We start from the raw sequence: 17157 nt of genomic DNA on the forward strand, positions 1-17157 counted from the left end.
GCTTATGGGAAGGGCCAATGGATCCCCCCCTCCCCCGAACTCCCCACCAATGGTGTAGGCTGTCTACCCCAGGATGACCTTGGCATCATCCACAGGGAGAATCTTGGCATACCTCTACCTATCCCCACTTTCCAAGAGATGTTCTTTAGACCTGCAGAGCATTGGGTGTGAAAGATGGGGCCTTGCCCCAGGTTGCTGAGTCACTGCCAAACATCACAGGCTTTTTCTTAGGGTCTTCTCATTTCTGTTGGTAGGACCCAGCTGGACATCTGCTTTCCCCCAGGGGGTAGAGGGAAGTGATGTTACTATACCATAAAATCCGCTATCCTGGAAACTCTCCTCCCCCTTCCCTGATGAGGAGGAGCAAGTAGTAGGTTCCAATTAAGGTTTCTGGATAGTCCAGCCCCTGCAAGTCCTGAGATGGGATGTATGTTGGCAGGTCAATCTTTGAACGTAAAAGATAAAGGAAGATGAGAACTGTTCTCAGGTGTCGCTGCCTTTACTGTATAGCGCACTAGCGGGAACCCTGGGTGGGGGTTGGATGGGTCAGGAAAGGGTCTCAGTTGTTTCCTCATATTTAGGACAGCATAAAAAGGAAATAATATGATTAAGAAAGGCTAAACCTACATGTGGCTGTTCCAAGTATAATTGGAAGGAAGGAGGGGTGGAATTTAGAAGAAATACCAGGAAGAGTGCATTGCCTGGTTTATGAATGTTAAGAGACAATTTTGAGTTTTAGACTCAGACGATCAAAGAACTGCATCAAAAGGGCAAAAGCAATCAAGATTGCACAGCTATTAATAAAATGTCATGTTGGGGAGGGAAAAGGCAGGTTTTCTGAAGATCAAGCAAAGGCAAGCCTCTCAAATCAGAAAACTTAGCTAAAGCAAAAGTAATACTGAAAGAGCCACAATGAAGGCTCTCAGCACAACGCTAAGACTAAGGATGAATGTGCTTAAGAGCCAAGACTGGATCAAAGGTCTGAGAATGACACCCACATCAAAGGAGTAGGAGTTTCAGCATAGAGGCCTGACTGGCAAGGAAGGAAACAGACTCACCAGATCCCATCATTGAAAAGTTGTGCATTGACTGCCTGCGATCCCTCTCCTTGTGTTTTAACAATATGTTTATTTTGTGATGAACAAAATAGAGATCTATTGAATCCAAATCTCCTTTTTTTCCACTTCAACTTTGTTCTTTTTATTTATTTTTTTATAATGTATCTGTATTGTTGAAGGTATTACAGATGTCCCCTTTGTTTTTTTTCCCATTGACCCCCTCCACCCTGCACCTGCCCCTCCCAGGTTTCCACCATTCTATTGTCTGTGTCCCTGGGCTATACATTTATGCATATAAATTCTCAGGTTAATCAGTTAATCACTCCCCCTCTCCTCCCTCTTCCCCCTTCTGCGGGCGGGGGGGGGGGGGGGGGGGTCGGGTCCCATTCCCTGACTGGAGGCAACACATACAAATAATCTTTTTAAAGTTTTCTCATTAAATTGTTCAATTCCTGTCATTTTTATTAATATGTGTGATTTAATGATGAAACATTTAGATTCTAAAAAGGAGACACACCCAGGAGAAAGAAAAGAATTCCCTCCAAAATGTCAAAGGTAATTCTCACTAAAGCCTTATTAAATTGGATTTGCTTAAGAGTAATGCCTAACAACTTTAGTCAGAAGTTTAATTAAGACAAGAGAGGTTGAGAGCATGGACTTCGGAGTTAGAGAAACCCAGGTTCAAATCCCAGCTCTGCTCCTTACCCCTGTGTCACCTTGGGAGCACTGTTTACCTCTCTGGGCCGCAGTCTCACTCCTCTATAAAATGCGAACACTGACCATGTCGTAAATGATTATAGTGACCTTTCAAGGAGAAAATCCAAGGAAAGCATTTAGCCTAGTGTATCTTCTCCATGCAATTACACCTTTTCAAGTGCATTTTTACATCAAATTGGGCTAATAGAATAATGCCAGTAAAGATCTTCAGGAATCCTGCATATCCTATCAATGGATACAATTTGCACATGTTACTTAAAAATACTTGAACGTGATTGATAGTCTTAAGCAATTATAATGACTTATCCAGGCGCTCTATTTGTCAAGTTTGGGGCTAAGTGATTTAGAAACCTTGTCCTTGACTTCTTGCAAGAATTACAAAGAAGTTGTTATTATTCTCATTTTGTGGATAAGCAAAATATAGGCCAATTAGCTTAGTACTTTGCCCAAGGCCACAGCTAATGAGACATAAAACCTACATCACTCTAAGTGCATTTACTTTCTGGGGGGAAATGATGAACCCACCTCCACCAGTGTACACAACAGAAGCTACAGCTACAGAGGGAACTATTTCCTCTGAAAGCGAAGCCCTAAAAACTGGCGGAGCAACTCCTTCACATTGACCAAACAAAATGGAAGCCACACAGAAGCAGGTAGGAAAGGCCATTAACCACCCAGAGCAATGATTCACAGTTGGGAGGAAACTCGAAACCTGGAGCTTCTTCCTGAGGAGCAAATGGTTCACACCCCAACTTTTAAGACCAGCACCAGAAAGATGAGCCCCCAAAAATCTGGCTCTGAAGACCAACTGGGCTCCTGCCCAGGAGACCCATGGGCTAAGGCAAACTGAGGAACAGCTCTTTTTTTTTTTTTAAAAATATATTTTATTGATTTTTTACAGAGAGGAAGGGAGAGAGATAGACAGTCAGAAACATCAATGAGAGAGAAACATCGATCAGCTGCCTCCTGCACATCTCCTACTGGGGATGTGCCCGCAACCCAGGTACATGCCCTTGACCGGAATCGAACCTGGGACCTTTCAGTCCGCAGGCCGACGCTCTATCCACTGAGCCAAACCGGTTTCGGCAGCTCTTTTTGTTTTAATCCTCACCCAAGGGTATGTGTTATTTTTTAAAAATTGATTTCAGAGAGAGGGAGGGAAGGATGGAGGGAGGGAGAGAGGGAGAGAGAGAGAGAGAGAGAGAGAGAGAGAGAGAGAGAGAGAAACATTGATGTGTTGTACATGCCTGAAGCTACAACTTGTGTATGTGCCCTGACCAGGAATTAAACCCACAGCCTTTTGGAGTACAGGAGGATATCCAAATAACTGAGCCACTGGCCAGGGCTGAGGAGCAGCTCTTCAAGGGCTTGTGCCCAGACTTACCCTCCCCAGGGCCCAGCGCAGAAGCAGCCCTTTGAAAAATGCCCAGATGCTAGGTGAAAGAGACTCATTTGCTAATTTTAAAGCACAGGTCTGAGGGGCAGGACCTGCTGGGATACTCTCCAGGGATGGAGTCTGGCTGGTGCCATCTTCCTGCCTCCCTCTGCCTTGCTAAAGCAGGTAGGGGCCGTCTCTCTCTCTCTCTCTCTCTCTCTCTCTCTCTCTCTCTCTCTCTCTCTCTTAAATTTGTTCTTTTTATTTTTTCTTTTCTTATTCTTTTTTTTTTTCAGTAAGTGCCATCTTTGTACTCTCCCCCTGCCTGGCTCCAGCCAGGGAGCCCCATCTTCGCCCCATCTTCATCCCCTCCCTCTGCAGCACTCCAGAGTATCAACATCTCCCATAGGGGGGCTTCTACACATGTCCTGTGTCCTGGTTTTACGTCTGGTGACCTGGTTTTTGTGGCTGCTGCTCAGGGGATAGCTCTTGATTTCCTGGCTCTAGTGGACAGAGGGCTTGAGTTGTTGGACTCATGGGACTGTAACAATTGTAGAGACAGTTCTTGACAGGCTACCCCCCCCCCCTTGGGATGCTGCATAGACAGTCAGAGGGTGAGCGGAGGTGCACTCTTTCTGTGAAGGAGGCCTACTTGTCCTGGAGTTTCCGGGCAGGCTTCGGTGAGGCACACAGCTAGAGCCTGCGAGGGTGCTTGCTCTCAGGGAACGTGGGCTGGGGGACACACCTTTGCGCTCTCCCTTTGCCTTGCTACCACTCACTGGTGTCTCCCAAAAAGGAGCTTATACACTTGTCTAGAGCCCTGGTTTTTGCAACTGTCACCAGAGCATATCTCCAGCTGGCCGGGCTCCGGTGGATCATGGGACTTATGCTTGTGGTCCTGCAGGATGTATATTTGTATTCTTTAAAAACTGGGGCCTGCGTGTCTGGCTTCCAGTCAGCTGGAATCCAGCTGCTGACTGAGATCCTCTTCTTTGAATCACTGACTGGTCTTGGCACACCCTCCACATTGGGGAGCGGTGAAAAATAACATAGGCTGCCTGGACAGTCACAAAGGTTTGAGAGACAACCAAGAGCTAGGGCAGGGTAGAGTGATAAGTTTATCTCCTTCAGAAGGCTCATCTTTGGGTAGGAGAGGTGGCTGTTTTCATCTAATGCAGTGGTTCTCAACCTTCTGGCCCTTTAAATACAGTTCCTCATGTTGTGACCCAGCCATAAATTTATTTTCGTTGCTACTTCATAACTGTCATGTTGCTACTGTTATGAATCATAATGTAAATATCTGATATGCAGGATGGTCTTAGGCGACCCCTGTGAAAGGGTTGTTTGACTGCCAGAGGGGGTCAATGTGCTTCAAATACAAGTTGAGAACCGCTGATCTAATGCATAGAAACCAATGCAGAGTCATGCAAAATAAGGAAACAAAGGAATGTGTTCCCAGTGAAAGAAAGTGCTAGAACCTTTGGAAAAACCTTCATGAAATGGAGCTAAGTAGTTTTCCTGATAAAGTAAGGAGCTGAGGTTAGGAATTGCAAACCAGGCAGAAACTGGAGTGGAGGAGAAACAGGCCAGAGGTGCGGGACGCTGTGGGAAACCTGAGGGCTATGCAGGGGCCCTTTCCTGGCATTTGGGCAGGTTTGTCAGGACACAGGCTTGGGGCAGACACCAAGTAATGAAAACATGACCTATATGTTAGAGTAACTTTTAGTTGCATGTAGACAATTTAACAGAGATGTAAAAAAAAAAAAAAATAGGCATTCTGCTTACCTACTAAGTCAGAATGTGACGACCACGCCCACGTCTTGCTCCTGCTGTAGACCTGTCTCTCTGAACCATGAGGAGGGAGCACAGTGCAGTGGGGACACAGGGAATCTGGTCCAAGTGTGGGTCTGTCCATTAGTTCCATCTTCTTCCCCGAAACTTGGCCAGGACTCTTGTTGCAATTCAGACTAATGTGTATAGAAAGAGGTTATATTGGAGCCCCTGACAGAAAGACCCAGGGTCTAATGTTCCTCAAGCACAGCTAGACTCAGGTGGTGGAACAAGGTCATCAGACACCTGCATTTCTTCTTCTATAAGCTCTGCTCTTCATCTTCTTCATTCTCACAGGGGCTCCCTAACGTTGTGGCAAAGTGGCCATGGACGGCTCTGGGCTTATCTCCTACCAGCTGAAACTCTCCAGGTGAAAGGGGGCCACTTTCTCAGCAGTCTTGCCTTGGTCTGACTTGAGCCATGCCATTGCCTCCTGGCTAGTCAGCCCTAACACACAGGCTGCTCTCTGCAGTGCAGGGGTAAGATCTGTTCCATCCAACGCTCATGGGAAAATGGTGCTGGAACAAAAGAAGGAGAGACTCAAGTTGGGCAGGCAAAACCTACTGCTATGGTGTAATAGTGCCCTCCTGACAGCTCATCGGTGGTAAGGATTGAGTGGGAGAATACACACAAAAAGAGCTGTGTGCAATTAGATATTGTCTCCTGTGACATTCAGACTTGTGACCTTTTTTGATGGTGTCCTCTTTTTCCCATCTCCAAATTCAGCCTACTTGATAATAATGTGTTTTGAACTTTTAAAAATTATTTAGTAACATGGAAGAGCTAGTAACGTTCATGTGAGATCCAGATTTCTGACTGTGCTTGTAAAGGCGACAGAACCCCATTATGGGATTCTTCTTTCCCAGGAGCAGGCACGCCCAGCCTCCCCTCACCTGGCCTCGGATGGCATCTGGGGCCCTCTTCGTGTCTTTAGTATTGCCACATGCTCTTGTAAATTAAAAAAGGAAGAAACTGTCCATCCACTTGGAGGAAAAGAAGATTGAATGCTTCACCTCTGACTTAAGGAAAACTGATACATCACTTTCCCGATTCCATAGAGCTAGGAGGGATGCCTCAGTGCAAATCCACCCGTGCAGACCTCACCTCAGTTTTGACCAGCGGTGTTATGTTCTTTAAAGCTGTCGCACTGCCCTCTGGTGCTCAACGTGCTAAAATGTAGTATCTCAAGTGGCCACTATTCTCTTTCTATATTCTCTGAATAATCAAGGTGAGAGAGTGAGAGAGGGAGAGGGAGGGAGGAGGGAGGAAAGGAGGGCGGGGTGGAGAGAGAGAGAGAGAGAGAGAGAGAGAGAGAGAGAGAGAGAGAGATCATTCTATCTTAAAAATCACTTTTAAAATGAGGTTTTTAAAACCCTTGATGGGCAGACTTTGTCAGCAGGACCTGGGAGACACTCAGCTGCTCAGCACTTCCAGCGCTTGGGAGAATGTGGAAACCACTAACAGCTTCCAAAAGATTAATACTCCTCAGCAAAATGGGTCCCCTGAAGAAGCAATAAGACCCAGGCGTGCAGTCTTACAGGGCCTTCTTTGAGATTATGCGTAAAATCTTTAAACCAAAGAAAAATAACAAAGGATGCTTCACATAATGAAACAGTGACCATCTAGAACCCACACCAGGGTCAGATCCTACTTTAATGGGACCTAAAGTATAAATATAATTCGGAGGGCCCTTAAAAAAAAAGCCTAAAACATATCTACCTTTGCAATTTATATAAACCATGAAGAGCCTTGTAGGCTCTAGCAGAAGCTTCTGGCCTCTAAGTAAGTAAGGGCCCCTGAGAGTTAAATTTCATAGTTTCAGAGAAATTGGCCTCGGATACCAAGGTATCGTTTCACTGCAGCTTCTGGATTTTTCCTTGAGCATTATAATTCGCAGAGCCTTAATAAATTAGGGAACACAGACACATGCAATAAGGTGGTAGCATTTTTTGTGTTCTTTATGTCCTCTGACTGTTGAAAATTGATCATCTTTGAACCATTCGAGCAAAATGAAAGAAAATCAGTTTGTTTATACAGAAACAACTTTAATGACTTCAGTTGTATGTGGAAGAATTATAGAAGATCAGACGCTTCCAGGAGTCTAGAGGAGATGGTGGAAGAATTAGTGCAACTATTTTAAAAGGCTGAATCCTGACACTTGGTCTTTATGTTCAGCTCACTCCCTGGAGAGGACAGATTGTGTTCACTGATCACTTGTAAAAATCTAGATGTTAATCACTAAGATTACAAGCCAGTCCAAGTGGGAAAAAATCACCTAGCTTTCACAAAGAAGAGGTTTCTAAGATGCAGAGACAGAGAAGCAGCGATCAGACTGTCAAACCTCAGAGGGAAAGTAGGGGAGGCTGGGGGTTAGGGGGAGAGATCAACCAAAGGACTTGTGTGCATGCATATAAGCCGTATCAATGGACACAGACAACAGCGGGGTGAGAGCATGAGTTGGGGGGGGGGGTTGGAGATTAATGGGGGGATGAGCACACGCATGTAATACCTTAATAAAGAAATTAAAGATTGAAAAAATAATAATAAATGGAATTATATAATATATATAAAAAAGAAGAGGTTTCTATTACCCAGAGCAGAAGATGACATTTTTTGGATACTAAACATAGGAAATAAGTTTTTTAGAGCCTGGACGGTGTTGCTCAATGGTTGAGCTTTGACCTATGAACCAGGAGGTCATGGTTCAATTCCCGGGTAGTGCACATGCCCAGGTTGTGGGCTCAGTCCCCAGGGTGGGGCTTGTGGGGGGCAGCTGATCGATGATTCTCTCTCATCATTGATGTTTCTATATCTCTCTCCCTCTCCTTTTCTCTCTGAAATCAATAAAAAATATAAAATAATAATAATAAAAGCATAATATGCTAATTAGACCAGATGTCCAGAAAGACATCCTTCTGTCCTTTCAGAGAAAGCTGGGACTATGAGGTGAGCCTGGGTCCTGGGTGCCAGAGGGAAGCTGGTGCCGGCAACCAGGGGAAGGAAGGCCTACTCTTGCACGAATTTTGTGCATCAGGCCTCTAGTAAAGTAATAAAGATGAAATCTCAAGCAGCCACTTAATCACACATTAATTTTCTGAGTAGTACATAATGCTCTCAGATATTTTTTCTTCTCCATTTCTTTATTTATCAAACATTCTCTGTGTCTGTAAAATCTGTGACCACAGGGCTCTTGCCTGTATTGTCCCAGAGCAGGGCCACTGCATCGTCCAGAACCCAGGCTGACCCTGGCACAGAACAGTACTCCACAGTGCTGTCCTGAGTGAACGAGCAAGTGTTTTGTCAGCCTGTGCATTATTTTCATTTGAAATATAAGATGAGAAATGGAAAGATTTTGTGTTCCACTGGAGAGCATTATGCTAAGTGAAATAAGCCAGTCAATGAAGGAAAAATACCACATGATCTCACTCATTCATGGATAATAGAGACCACTATAAACTTTTGAACAATAATAGATACAGAGGCAGAGCTGCCTCAAACAGATTGTCAAACTGCAGCGGGAAGGCCGGGGAGGGTTGGGGGGCAGGAGGTAGGGGGGTAAGAGATCAACTAAAGGACTTGTATGCATGCATATAAGCATAACCAATGGACATAAGACACTGGGGGATAGGGGAGGCTAGGGGACTGTCTAGGGAGGGGGGATAAAATGGACACATATGTAATACCCTTTGTAATACTTTAAGCAATAAAAAAAAAAAAAGATTTTGTGTTCCATAGTGCAAAGTACATTTACATGAGCAGAGCAGTTTCACTTTGACGGACAACTTTTTCTGACTCAGTTGATACTTGTGGACTGATTTAGCTCAATCATGTCTGTGAAAGTCAAACCAGTAAAACAGAAAGACAGTCGGGTCTTCTGATTTCTGTGCCACATTCTGTGTGTGCCATTTCCCCGGCTCCAAAGCCACTTCCTTCAGACTCCTTGTGCCGTCTAAGTCTGTGTGCTGTGACAGGAGAGTGACAGTGCGTGTGCTGTTTTTTTTATTACTATTATTGTAGCATTCAGCGAGCGTGGCGCGAGTACCTGCAGCGGCAGGACCCCCTGGAGAAGAGGTGCCCGTCCCCGCCCTCCGTGTCCTCGGACAAGCTGAGCAGCTCCGTGAGCATGAACACCTTCTCCGACAGCAGCACACCCGTGAGTGCCATTTTCCTTTCCGTGGTCTGACGGGCCAGGCCAATCCCCTGATCACCGGGGCTTTGGCTCCAAGAGAGCAATCTTGGGGTGTGAGCGGGTGGCTTGCGTTTGGAGGACGTTCATTGCTTATTTGCTGAATGTGAACCCACGGTGAGGGTTTGCTGTCGCCAAACGAAGACATGATTCATAAACACAGAGTGAACTTTATCAACTCTGAGGGAAATGATGTCTCGGACATCAACCTAAAGTACTCATTTATGTGTTTGCCTTCCTCTATTACCGAGAGTACCTTCCTTTTCTTTATAACAGCATGCTCCCTTTAGTCTGTGCCTCTGGTGGTGTTTTGTGGTGCTAATATCATAGGAGATTAGTTTGGTTGTAAAGATCATAAAGAGAACTTTTTCAGAAAGTATTGAAAAGGATTACGAACTCAGAGGTTACAACTTGAATGCCCACAGGGGCCAGGTAAGTGACCGGTGTGACTGATGGGGGCCGAGTGTGTGCTCACTGAGGGACACAGGCCTCCCTGAATGGCAGCCCCGTGGAGCTCCCGGAAGTGGGTTGCTGTGTAGGGATACAGGATGGCTCTGTCAAAAGTCGTCTTCTTTCTTCAGGGGAGGCCAGAAATCCAGAATTTTAAATGTCGGCAACAAGAAAATTTAAAACATATCTAGACCATGTCTGCAGACCACACTTGCTTCAAGGGCCACCAGTTTAAGATCCCTGGGTACAGAGTTAAGGAGTGGAACAACCTGCTGGAAGTCTTTATTTAAACAACGACCACAACCAAGTGTGGTAGGAAATAAATGATTAGGTGATTATAATGTAGAGTTTTGCAGATTTAGCCGTTGTCATAATTTATGAATAGTCACTGGAATACTGGGAGAAAAATGGAGTAACAATCCAAGGGTATTATTTTTAAAGAACTATTCCTTAACAACTTTGTAATCCTGTTATTTGTCAAAAGGCTTCCCAACGGCCAAAATAATGTAGTCACATTGGGAGCACGCAAAGGTTACTTCGAAATGTTTTCAGATGATTGCATTGTGTATTCTTTAATGAACAGTTTTATCTAGTTGTTGATTCTAAAGAGAGAGCAGTAAGTTGAGTTTATAGCTGTGCAAATAACAGTGGCAGAAAATCTATTTTTAGCTGTCAGCAGAAATTGAATACTTAGTGAATCGGCACTTTTTAAGAGAGTTTTTGGGGGGAATGAATTGTCTTAGTTGCCCTTAGTATATCACTAGAGGGCGCACATGAACCACATTGGAAAATGGTTGAGTTCAGTAAAGTTTATATTTAAGTCTTGATTTGAGAGTGAAAAACAATGTGAAAATTGAGTGTTTGGGATACCTTCTCTGTGCAGGTCAATAGAAGGTGAAAGTTAAAAGGCTTTAAAGATTCTATGTGAATGACGGACACTGAATATCAGAAATCAGTGCCTGTGGGTTAAAGTTTGTGTTTGCTCTCTGTGCACTCCCACCTTGGCTAAGCCTGTCACGAACAGATGCACTTCCTCTAATAACCAGCTGACCTGGATGACTCCGTGTGCTGAGCAGAGAATGAAGTCTTTCACATACTTCTGCTCCAATTGTTTTGGTTACGCACAATGGTTAATATAGATTTAGAATAGTTCTGCTTGCCCTGCTGGTGTGGCTCAGTGGTCGACCCATAAACCAAGAGGTCACAGTTCAATTCCCAGTCAGGGCACGTGCCCGGGTTGCAGTTTCGATCCTCAGTGTGGGGCGTGCAGGAGGCAGCCGATCCATGATTCTCTCTCATCACTGATGTTTCTATCTCTCTCTCCCTGTCCCTTCTGCTCTGAAGTCAATAAAAATACATTTAAATAAAAAGAATAGTTCTACTCTACAACATATATCAACAGTAATGTTTCAATATGAGCTCCCAAATTCATCATCTTGATAAGAGTGGAGCCCTTACTAAATGCAGGGTACTTTGCCCTGGCTGGTGTGGCTCAGTTGGTTGGGCATTGTTGCGTGTACCCCGTCGGTCACTTGCCCGGGTTTTGGGCTCGATCCCCAGTGAGGGGCTTGTGAGAGGCAGCCAATCGATGTTTCGCTCTCACATTAATGTCTCTCTCTCTCTTCCCCCCTCTCTAAAAATCAATTTTAAAAATCTTTAAAAAAAATACCAGATACTTTACTAATGCTTTCTGTGGATTATTTCATTTAATCCTCTCAATGACCATATGAATAATTATTATCTCCATTTTACAGATGATGAAAATGAGACTTAGAGATATAATTAGCTTGCTCTGGGCCACACATCTGACTGGAGCCCATTCGCTGCACTATTCCATCATACTGTGCCACTTGAAAAAAAGACTGTTTAGACATGGTCAAGCACTGGAAGAGACAATCAGTTAATGAATTTTAAAGATTATTTTACAATTTAATAGGTATAAACAGTGAATTAAATAATTGAAAAGAGAATCCTTGCTTGATTTTATAAATTGCTTAATTTAATGCTCTTTGATTAAAACCTCAAGCCTCAGCTGCTCAATGCCAAATTGAAAGAGCAACAGGAGGGAAGATAATATTAAGTATTATTAGCAATTTGCATATTAAGTACCATTATACCACAATGTATCATGTGGTAACAGAAAAATTTGTTTTTAGAAATAGCAATTTTAAGCCTGGCCTGTGTGGCTCAGGTGGTTGAGCGTCGACCTATGAACCAGGAGGTCACATTTTGATACCGGTCAGGGCACATGCCTGGGTTGTGGGCTCGATGCCCAGTAGGGGGCATGCAGGAGGCAGCCAATCAATGGTTCTCATCATTGATGTTTCTCTTTCCCCTTCCCTCTCAACTTCCTCTATGAAATCATTTCTTTTTTAAGAAAAGGAACATGGTATCTATTTAAAAAAAGAAATAGCAATTTTGAATAACTGTTACCATAGGTATCAAAATAAGAAAAAAAGTAATTAAAAATAAAATAACACTAAAAATATTGTGATTGCACCGAGGAGAACAGTGGAAAATGCTTTGTGTGCTCTTTATTAATCAATTTCATATGACCAAACACTTATTCTTTTAGTTCCCAGCTCTGAGAAATCTGTAATTTGCCTCATAGGATATCATAGAAAGAAAGTATAGTATGATATATTCTAAACTAGATTGGTAACCTTCTCACAAATAATTAGCCTACTCCTGCAGATAAATCCAGAAAAATCTTTGAATTGTTTGGAGACATTCTCAGTCCCATTTGGCTTGGATTGGCTCCATCTACCTCAGCCTTTCTTCCTGGTGATGCCCACTTTCTGCCGTTGGTTCTCCATATTTTATGGTCTGGCCTATAGGGAGCAGTGTGGCTCATAGGGTAAGGCCCTAGACCACCTGACTTAAAATAGCAGCTCTCTGCTATTTTTGTGAGTCTAAGACAACACCTGAGAGGTCCCTTTTCATCGGCAAACTGGAAATAACAACCATCTCAGAGATGGGTTAGAGTCACTGGGAAGATTAAATGGCACTACTTATGTAAAACAAGACACATGATGCTTCTCCATAAATGTTAGCCCATTCTGAATCTGCTCTTAGAAAACACTCCATGTGTTCAAAATGCTGAGGAACAGTTGTGAAGAACAGAGGTGGAATTTTTAACTTGATTCCAACTGGGGAGGCACAGTGCCTGTTTCTAATTCACCAAATGAATCCGTGAAAATCAAATTATCCCATAGAATATGAGCATACACACACACACACACACACACACACATACATAATGTGTATTCAGAATGTATATGTATATTATGAGATTGGAGCTGCACATTATAAAAGTAATAAATTAAGCATTTATTTTAGTGTTGCTCCTTTTAAAGACTAATTTTCAAGATCCAAAGGTAAAACCAGGCACAAATCCTTTTGCCTTTAAATGAGTGGCCTCTTCTGAGAGGCCACACCTGTATACTTCGTGAAAGCAAGCCTAGATCATTTTCCTCCCTTCTGACTGAGGAAGAAGACATGGGAGGATCTGCAGCAAGGTGGGGAGAATGGGGCTACTTGGCCTCACCTCTCAGGCAAATCAGTGTAGGAAGTGCCATTCCAGTAGCTGCACACCCCAGCCTCCAGGTTTTGCTTCTCTCCTGTTCAGGAAGAACTGCAGTTCTGGGCAGGTTCAAGGGCAGTGGTTTGGGCCAGTTGAAGACCCTATTACCTGGAAAGAAGGCTGTGGAGCCCTCATATCGATGGCACTGATTGAGTGGCCCTGGCTTTTAGCATGAGTAGCTGGGTAGTTAGCAAGGGGCATCCAGGTGGCCCACCAAACCTTCCCAAGTATACTACCAAGAGCCAGCACAGCCCATTTGCCAAATGTGCTTGTGCACCTACATTCAAACTCCTTCATTAACCTTCAAGTTTTATTTCCTTTTTTTTGAGATTTACAATTTCCAGGCTTTAAACACATCAGGAAAATTCTAGTGACTGAAGGGAGAAAGTATTTTTACAAAGTTGCACTTGTTTTTTGGGGGAACTCAGGCCCTAAAAGGAATTCCCTGGTACCCGTTCCAATACATATAATCTTGAAAGCTATAAAGTTATAGGGAATGTAAGCCTTGTGCTACCTAATAATTTAGTAACCTAGATTTTCCAGGTCACAGCCAAGTTATAGTATTATGCCCAGCTATTGTTATAAACTTAAGTCCCATGATTCTAATGTCTGAGCACCCCAATTCTCAGATCCCTGAATAGCAAATTCTTTGTTAGTCTATTTGTCTTAAATTTTGGTTCAGGGAATGCAGTATAGAACCATATGTGGGACAGAACTGGATCTATTTTTCTTTGAACCAGGCACTTACAGGACCAATGTTTTCTCTTCACAAGTCTTAGAAATGATATTATGTGACATATAATTATATATAACAGTTTGAATGAATATATGTATGTATAAAATGTCTTTACATCACAGACACTCTTCTTTTTATGTCTTTGAATATGGGTGATAGTATACACTTATTTTCATAATTATCCTTTTAACTTAACGATTGGAGGCCATTTTTCTTCACAGGTTTAAAAATGAGCATTTTTTTTTTGAGGCACTGCTAATATTGAGCATTTCCAGGGTTCAGAATGATATACAAAATTGACAATTTGCTATTTGATATCTGACTTATTCACCTATAATAATATAATAAATCCTCCTCAGCAGCCTCAGAGTTACTGACCTGTGAGTATAGATTCAAAAACCTAGGCATTAAGTACCCCATTTTGATAAAGAGCATGGAGAAAGAACTTGTTCTCTTTGTAGTTTACCTCAAGTCCAGTGTCCACATTTGTCTTCACATGAGTCCTGTCTTTATTCTGCATCTTAGATGAGATAAAGTACTGAACCCCTAGCTTAGACCCAGAGTGCACCCTCTGTTACAAAATACACTTTCATTGTTACAAATCGGCATGATACCCATTCGGTGGGCATGAAAGATGCTTTAGGATCCAAGGAGAAACTGGATGGGGTGGAACTGGAAAGCTTATTGCAGGGGTGGGCAACCTTTTTGTGAGTGCATGCCAAAACCAGCAAAATCTCTGACTCAAAATTCTTCTGCGTGCCAACCCTAATTTTTTGAGAACATGTTACACCTACTTGATATCTCTAAAGGTGTACGTATGTGAAGAACCTTGAAGAAATAATAAAATTCATTCGAGCGACAAAAACACAGTATATGATGATGAAAAATACATTTATTTTTTAATGTATACATGTACACTGATAGTCCAACAGAAAACTTTATGACTCCGTTTGATATTATCAGTGGGACTTTTGCTGCTGCATCACTGCTGACAGAGATTTTACATCAGGTTTATATTTCGTGACCTTCAGAGATATGCACAAGCGACTGCTTTCATCCGTCAGGCTACTCCTATTACGTGACTTAACAAAATTCATCACTGAGAACAAAGATTCACAATTGTAAATGGAAGATTATAAGAGAGGGTTTCGCGTGCCAGCAAAAGTTACTGGTGTGCCATATTTGGCATGTGTGCCAGGAGTTGCCCACCCCTGGCTTATTGGCATAAGGCTCTTTTAAACTTTATTTTTTAAAAATAAGACATCTTGCCCTAGATGGTTTGTCTCAGTAGATAGAGTATCACCCTGCAGCCCAAAGGGTCCTTGGTTCGATTCTGGTCAAGGGCATGTGCCAGGTTGTGGGCTCGATCCCCAGTAGGGGGTGTGCAGGAGGCAGCCTATCAGTGATTCTCATCATTGTTGTTTCTCTCTCTCCCTCTCCCTTCCTCTCTGAAATCAATAAAGATATATTTAAAAATTAAAAGTAAAAAAATAAGACATATTTGTGTGAAGGGGGCAGAGGAGGCATGGTTATTCACATCCCTGAGTTGGGTCTTTATTATTTACTCACTCATTCAACAAATATCTGAGCTGGGCAGTTGCTAAGCAATGGAGGCACAATGATCATCCAAATACATACAACCTTTACCCTTGCAGAATTTACATAATTCCCCAGCCATGGTTGGAAATTCTCATAAATGCACTGATAACTTATAGGAAATACTTGATATTTTACTGATCAATTGTATAGAAGCTTTAGGTATTAACAAAAACTTGACTGCTGAAACATCTTCTAGAGCAGAATTTCCCAGCATGTGGTAGTTGGAATAGTAGTTTCATAGGATATTGATGGATGGCAATTGGGGGAAGGGTGAAGTAAACCAATTTATTTACTTCAGGACTTCTTAGAGCAGTGGTTCTCAACCTTGGCTGCACATTAGAATCATCTGGGAATCTTTTTAAAATCCTGATTTCTGGGCCTCATCCTCCGGAAATTCTGTTTCTTTGTTATGGGGTGAGGCCATAACATTAGTAACAAAGAAACAGAATTTCCGGAGGATGAGGCCCAGAAATCAGGATTTTAAAAAGATCCCCAGGTGATTCTAATGTGCAGCCAAGGTTGAGAACCACTGCCTTAGAGCCTTCTAGTTAACAAATATTTCCAATCTGCAGGAAGGGTATTTTGATTTTATGTTTTTCCAAGCTTCTCGGACCATGAAACTCATTAAGAATCACACCTTACTGAACTATTGATCCATGGAAACTTCAGGAAACGCTATCCTAGAGTTAATAGTTGTTGAGGAAAATTCCAAGTATTAGAAGTTTTTTTTTTGTTTTTTTTTTGTTTTAATGACTCAATAACATGTATATGAACTGAACAATGTATCTGGAAAACTTCCTATGCAATTTTATCTCCTTTTTATAGGCCTGTATCATAGAGCTGTATTATGCAAATGAAAAGTTTATTAAGTTAGATCACGTATAAAACTTGTTACAGCAACTGGCTAGTGGGTAAATAAAGACCAAGTCTTGGCAACAGGATAACAGTGTTAGAATATGGGCTTTTAGGGAGTCAGTAAGTAACTGTTTTTAGCTTCTTAATTTCAGAACTTATTTTGAAAGACAAGAGATTTAGGCAAAGTGATATCAAAATCTCAGCTTTATTTTCTGCCAAAGCTGGATTTGAGGGAATAACTCTGATTTGTGGCTCCAGTGGGCTTCCTACTACTGAACTTTGGATTTAAGGAAGCCTACCAATCATAGGACACACTTGAAAACTGCCGGCCTCCCCCACAGATCTTGTGCAGGGAGGTGGATCCCATAGAAAAATGGAGGGAGAATAATCCTGGCTGCTGAGTTCCTTTGCCTAATCCTTCAACCAATTAACTTCTTTCCCCTTCATGGAGAGCATTAAAGGGTGGAAATCAGAGACTGGGAGTATTTAGGAAAGTGCTTCCTCCTAGAAACCTGATGAGATGGGAAGATGAGAGCACACCCCCCGCCCCCTCCCGTCCCGACTGGATGCTTCATTAGCAACAATCGGCCTTTTATCATGATAAATGTCATAAACATTTTTACTGATTTGGATTTTTATATGATTGTATATAATGTAATATATTAATTACTGCAGTGTTTTCCAAACAAGAATTACTTTGGGAACTTAAAAAATGCTGATTCCAGAACCACAACAGAATTGCATCACAATTATCTGGGAAGAGGCCTG

At 42.6% G+C, this 17157-nt stretch overlaps 1 protein-coding gene across 1 annotated transcript in view; it reads left to right on the top strand.

The window, feature by feature from the left end:
- Nucleotides 1-12059, top strand: part of IQCJ (IQ motif containing J) — a 163612-nt gene extending 151553 nt beyond the window's left edge. Inside the window, exon 4 of the mRNA XM_081086770.1 lies at nt 8998-12059. Within this exon, the coding sequence (XP_080942896.1) occupies nt 8998-9163 (166 nt within the window). The 3' untranslated portion in view covers nt 9164-12059. The remainder of the gene's footprint in view (nt 1-8997) is intronic.
- The last annotated feature ends 5098 nt before the right edge of the window (nt 12060-17157 follow it).

Source organism: Myotis nattereri, assembly GCF_964212035.1.
Source record: "Myotis nattereri genome assembly, chromosome: 3".
In the NCBI taxonomy this organism is placed as follows: Eukaryota; Metazoa; Chordata; class Mammalia; order Chiroptera; family Vespertilionidae; genus Myotis; species Myotis nattereri.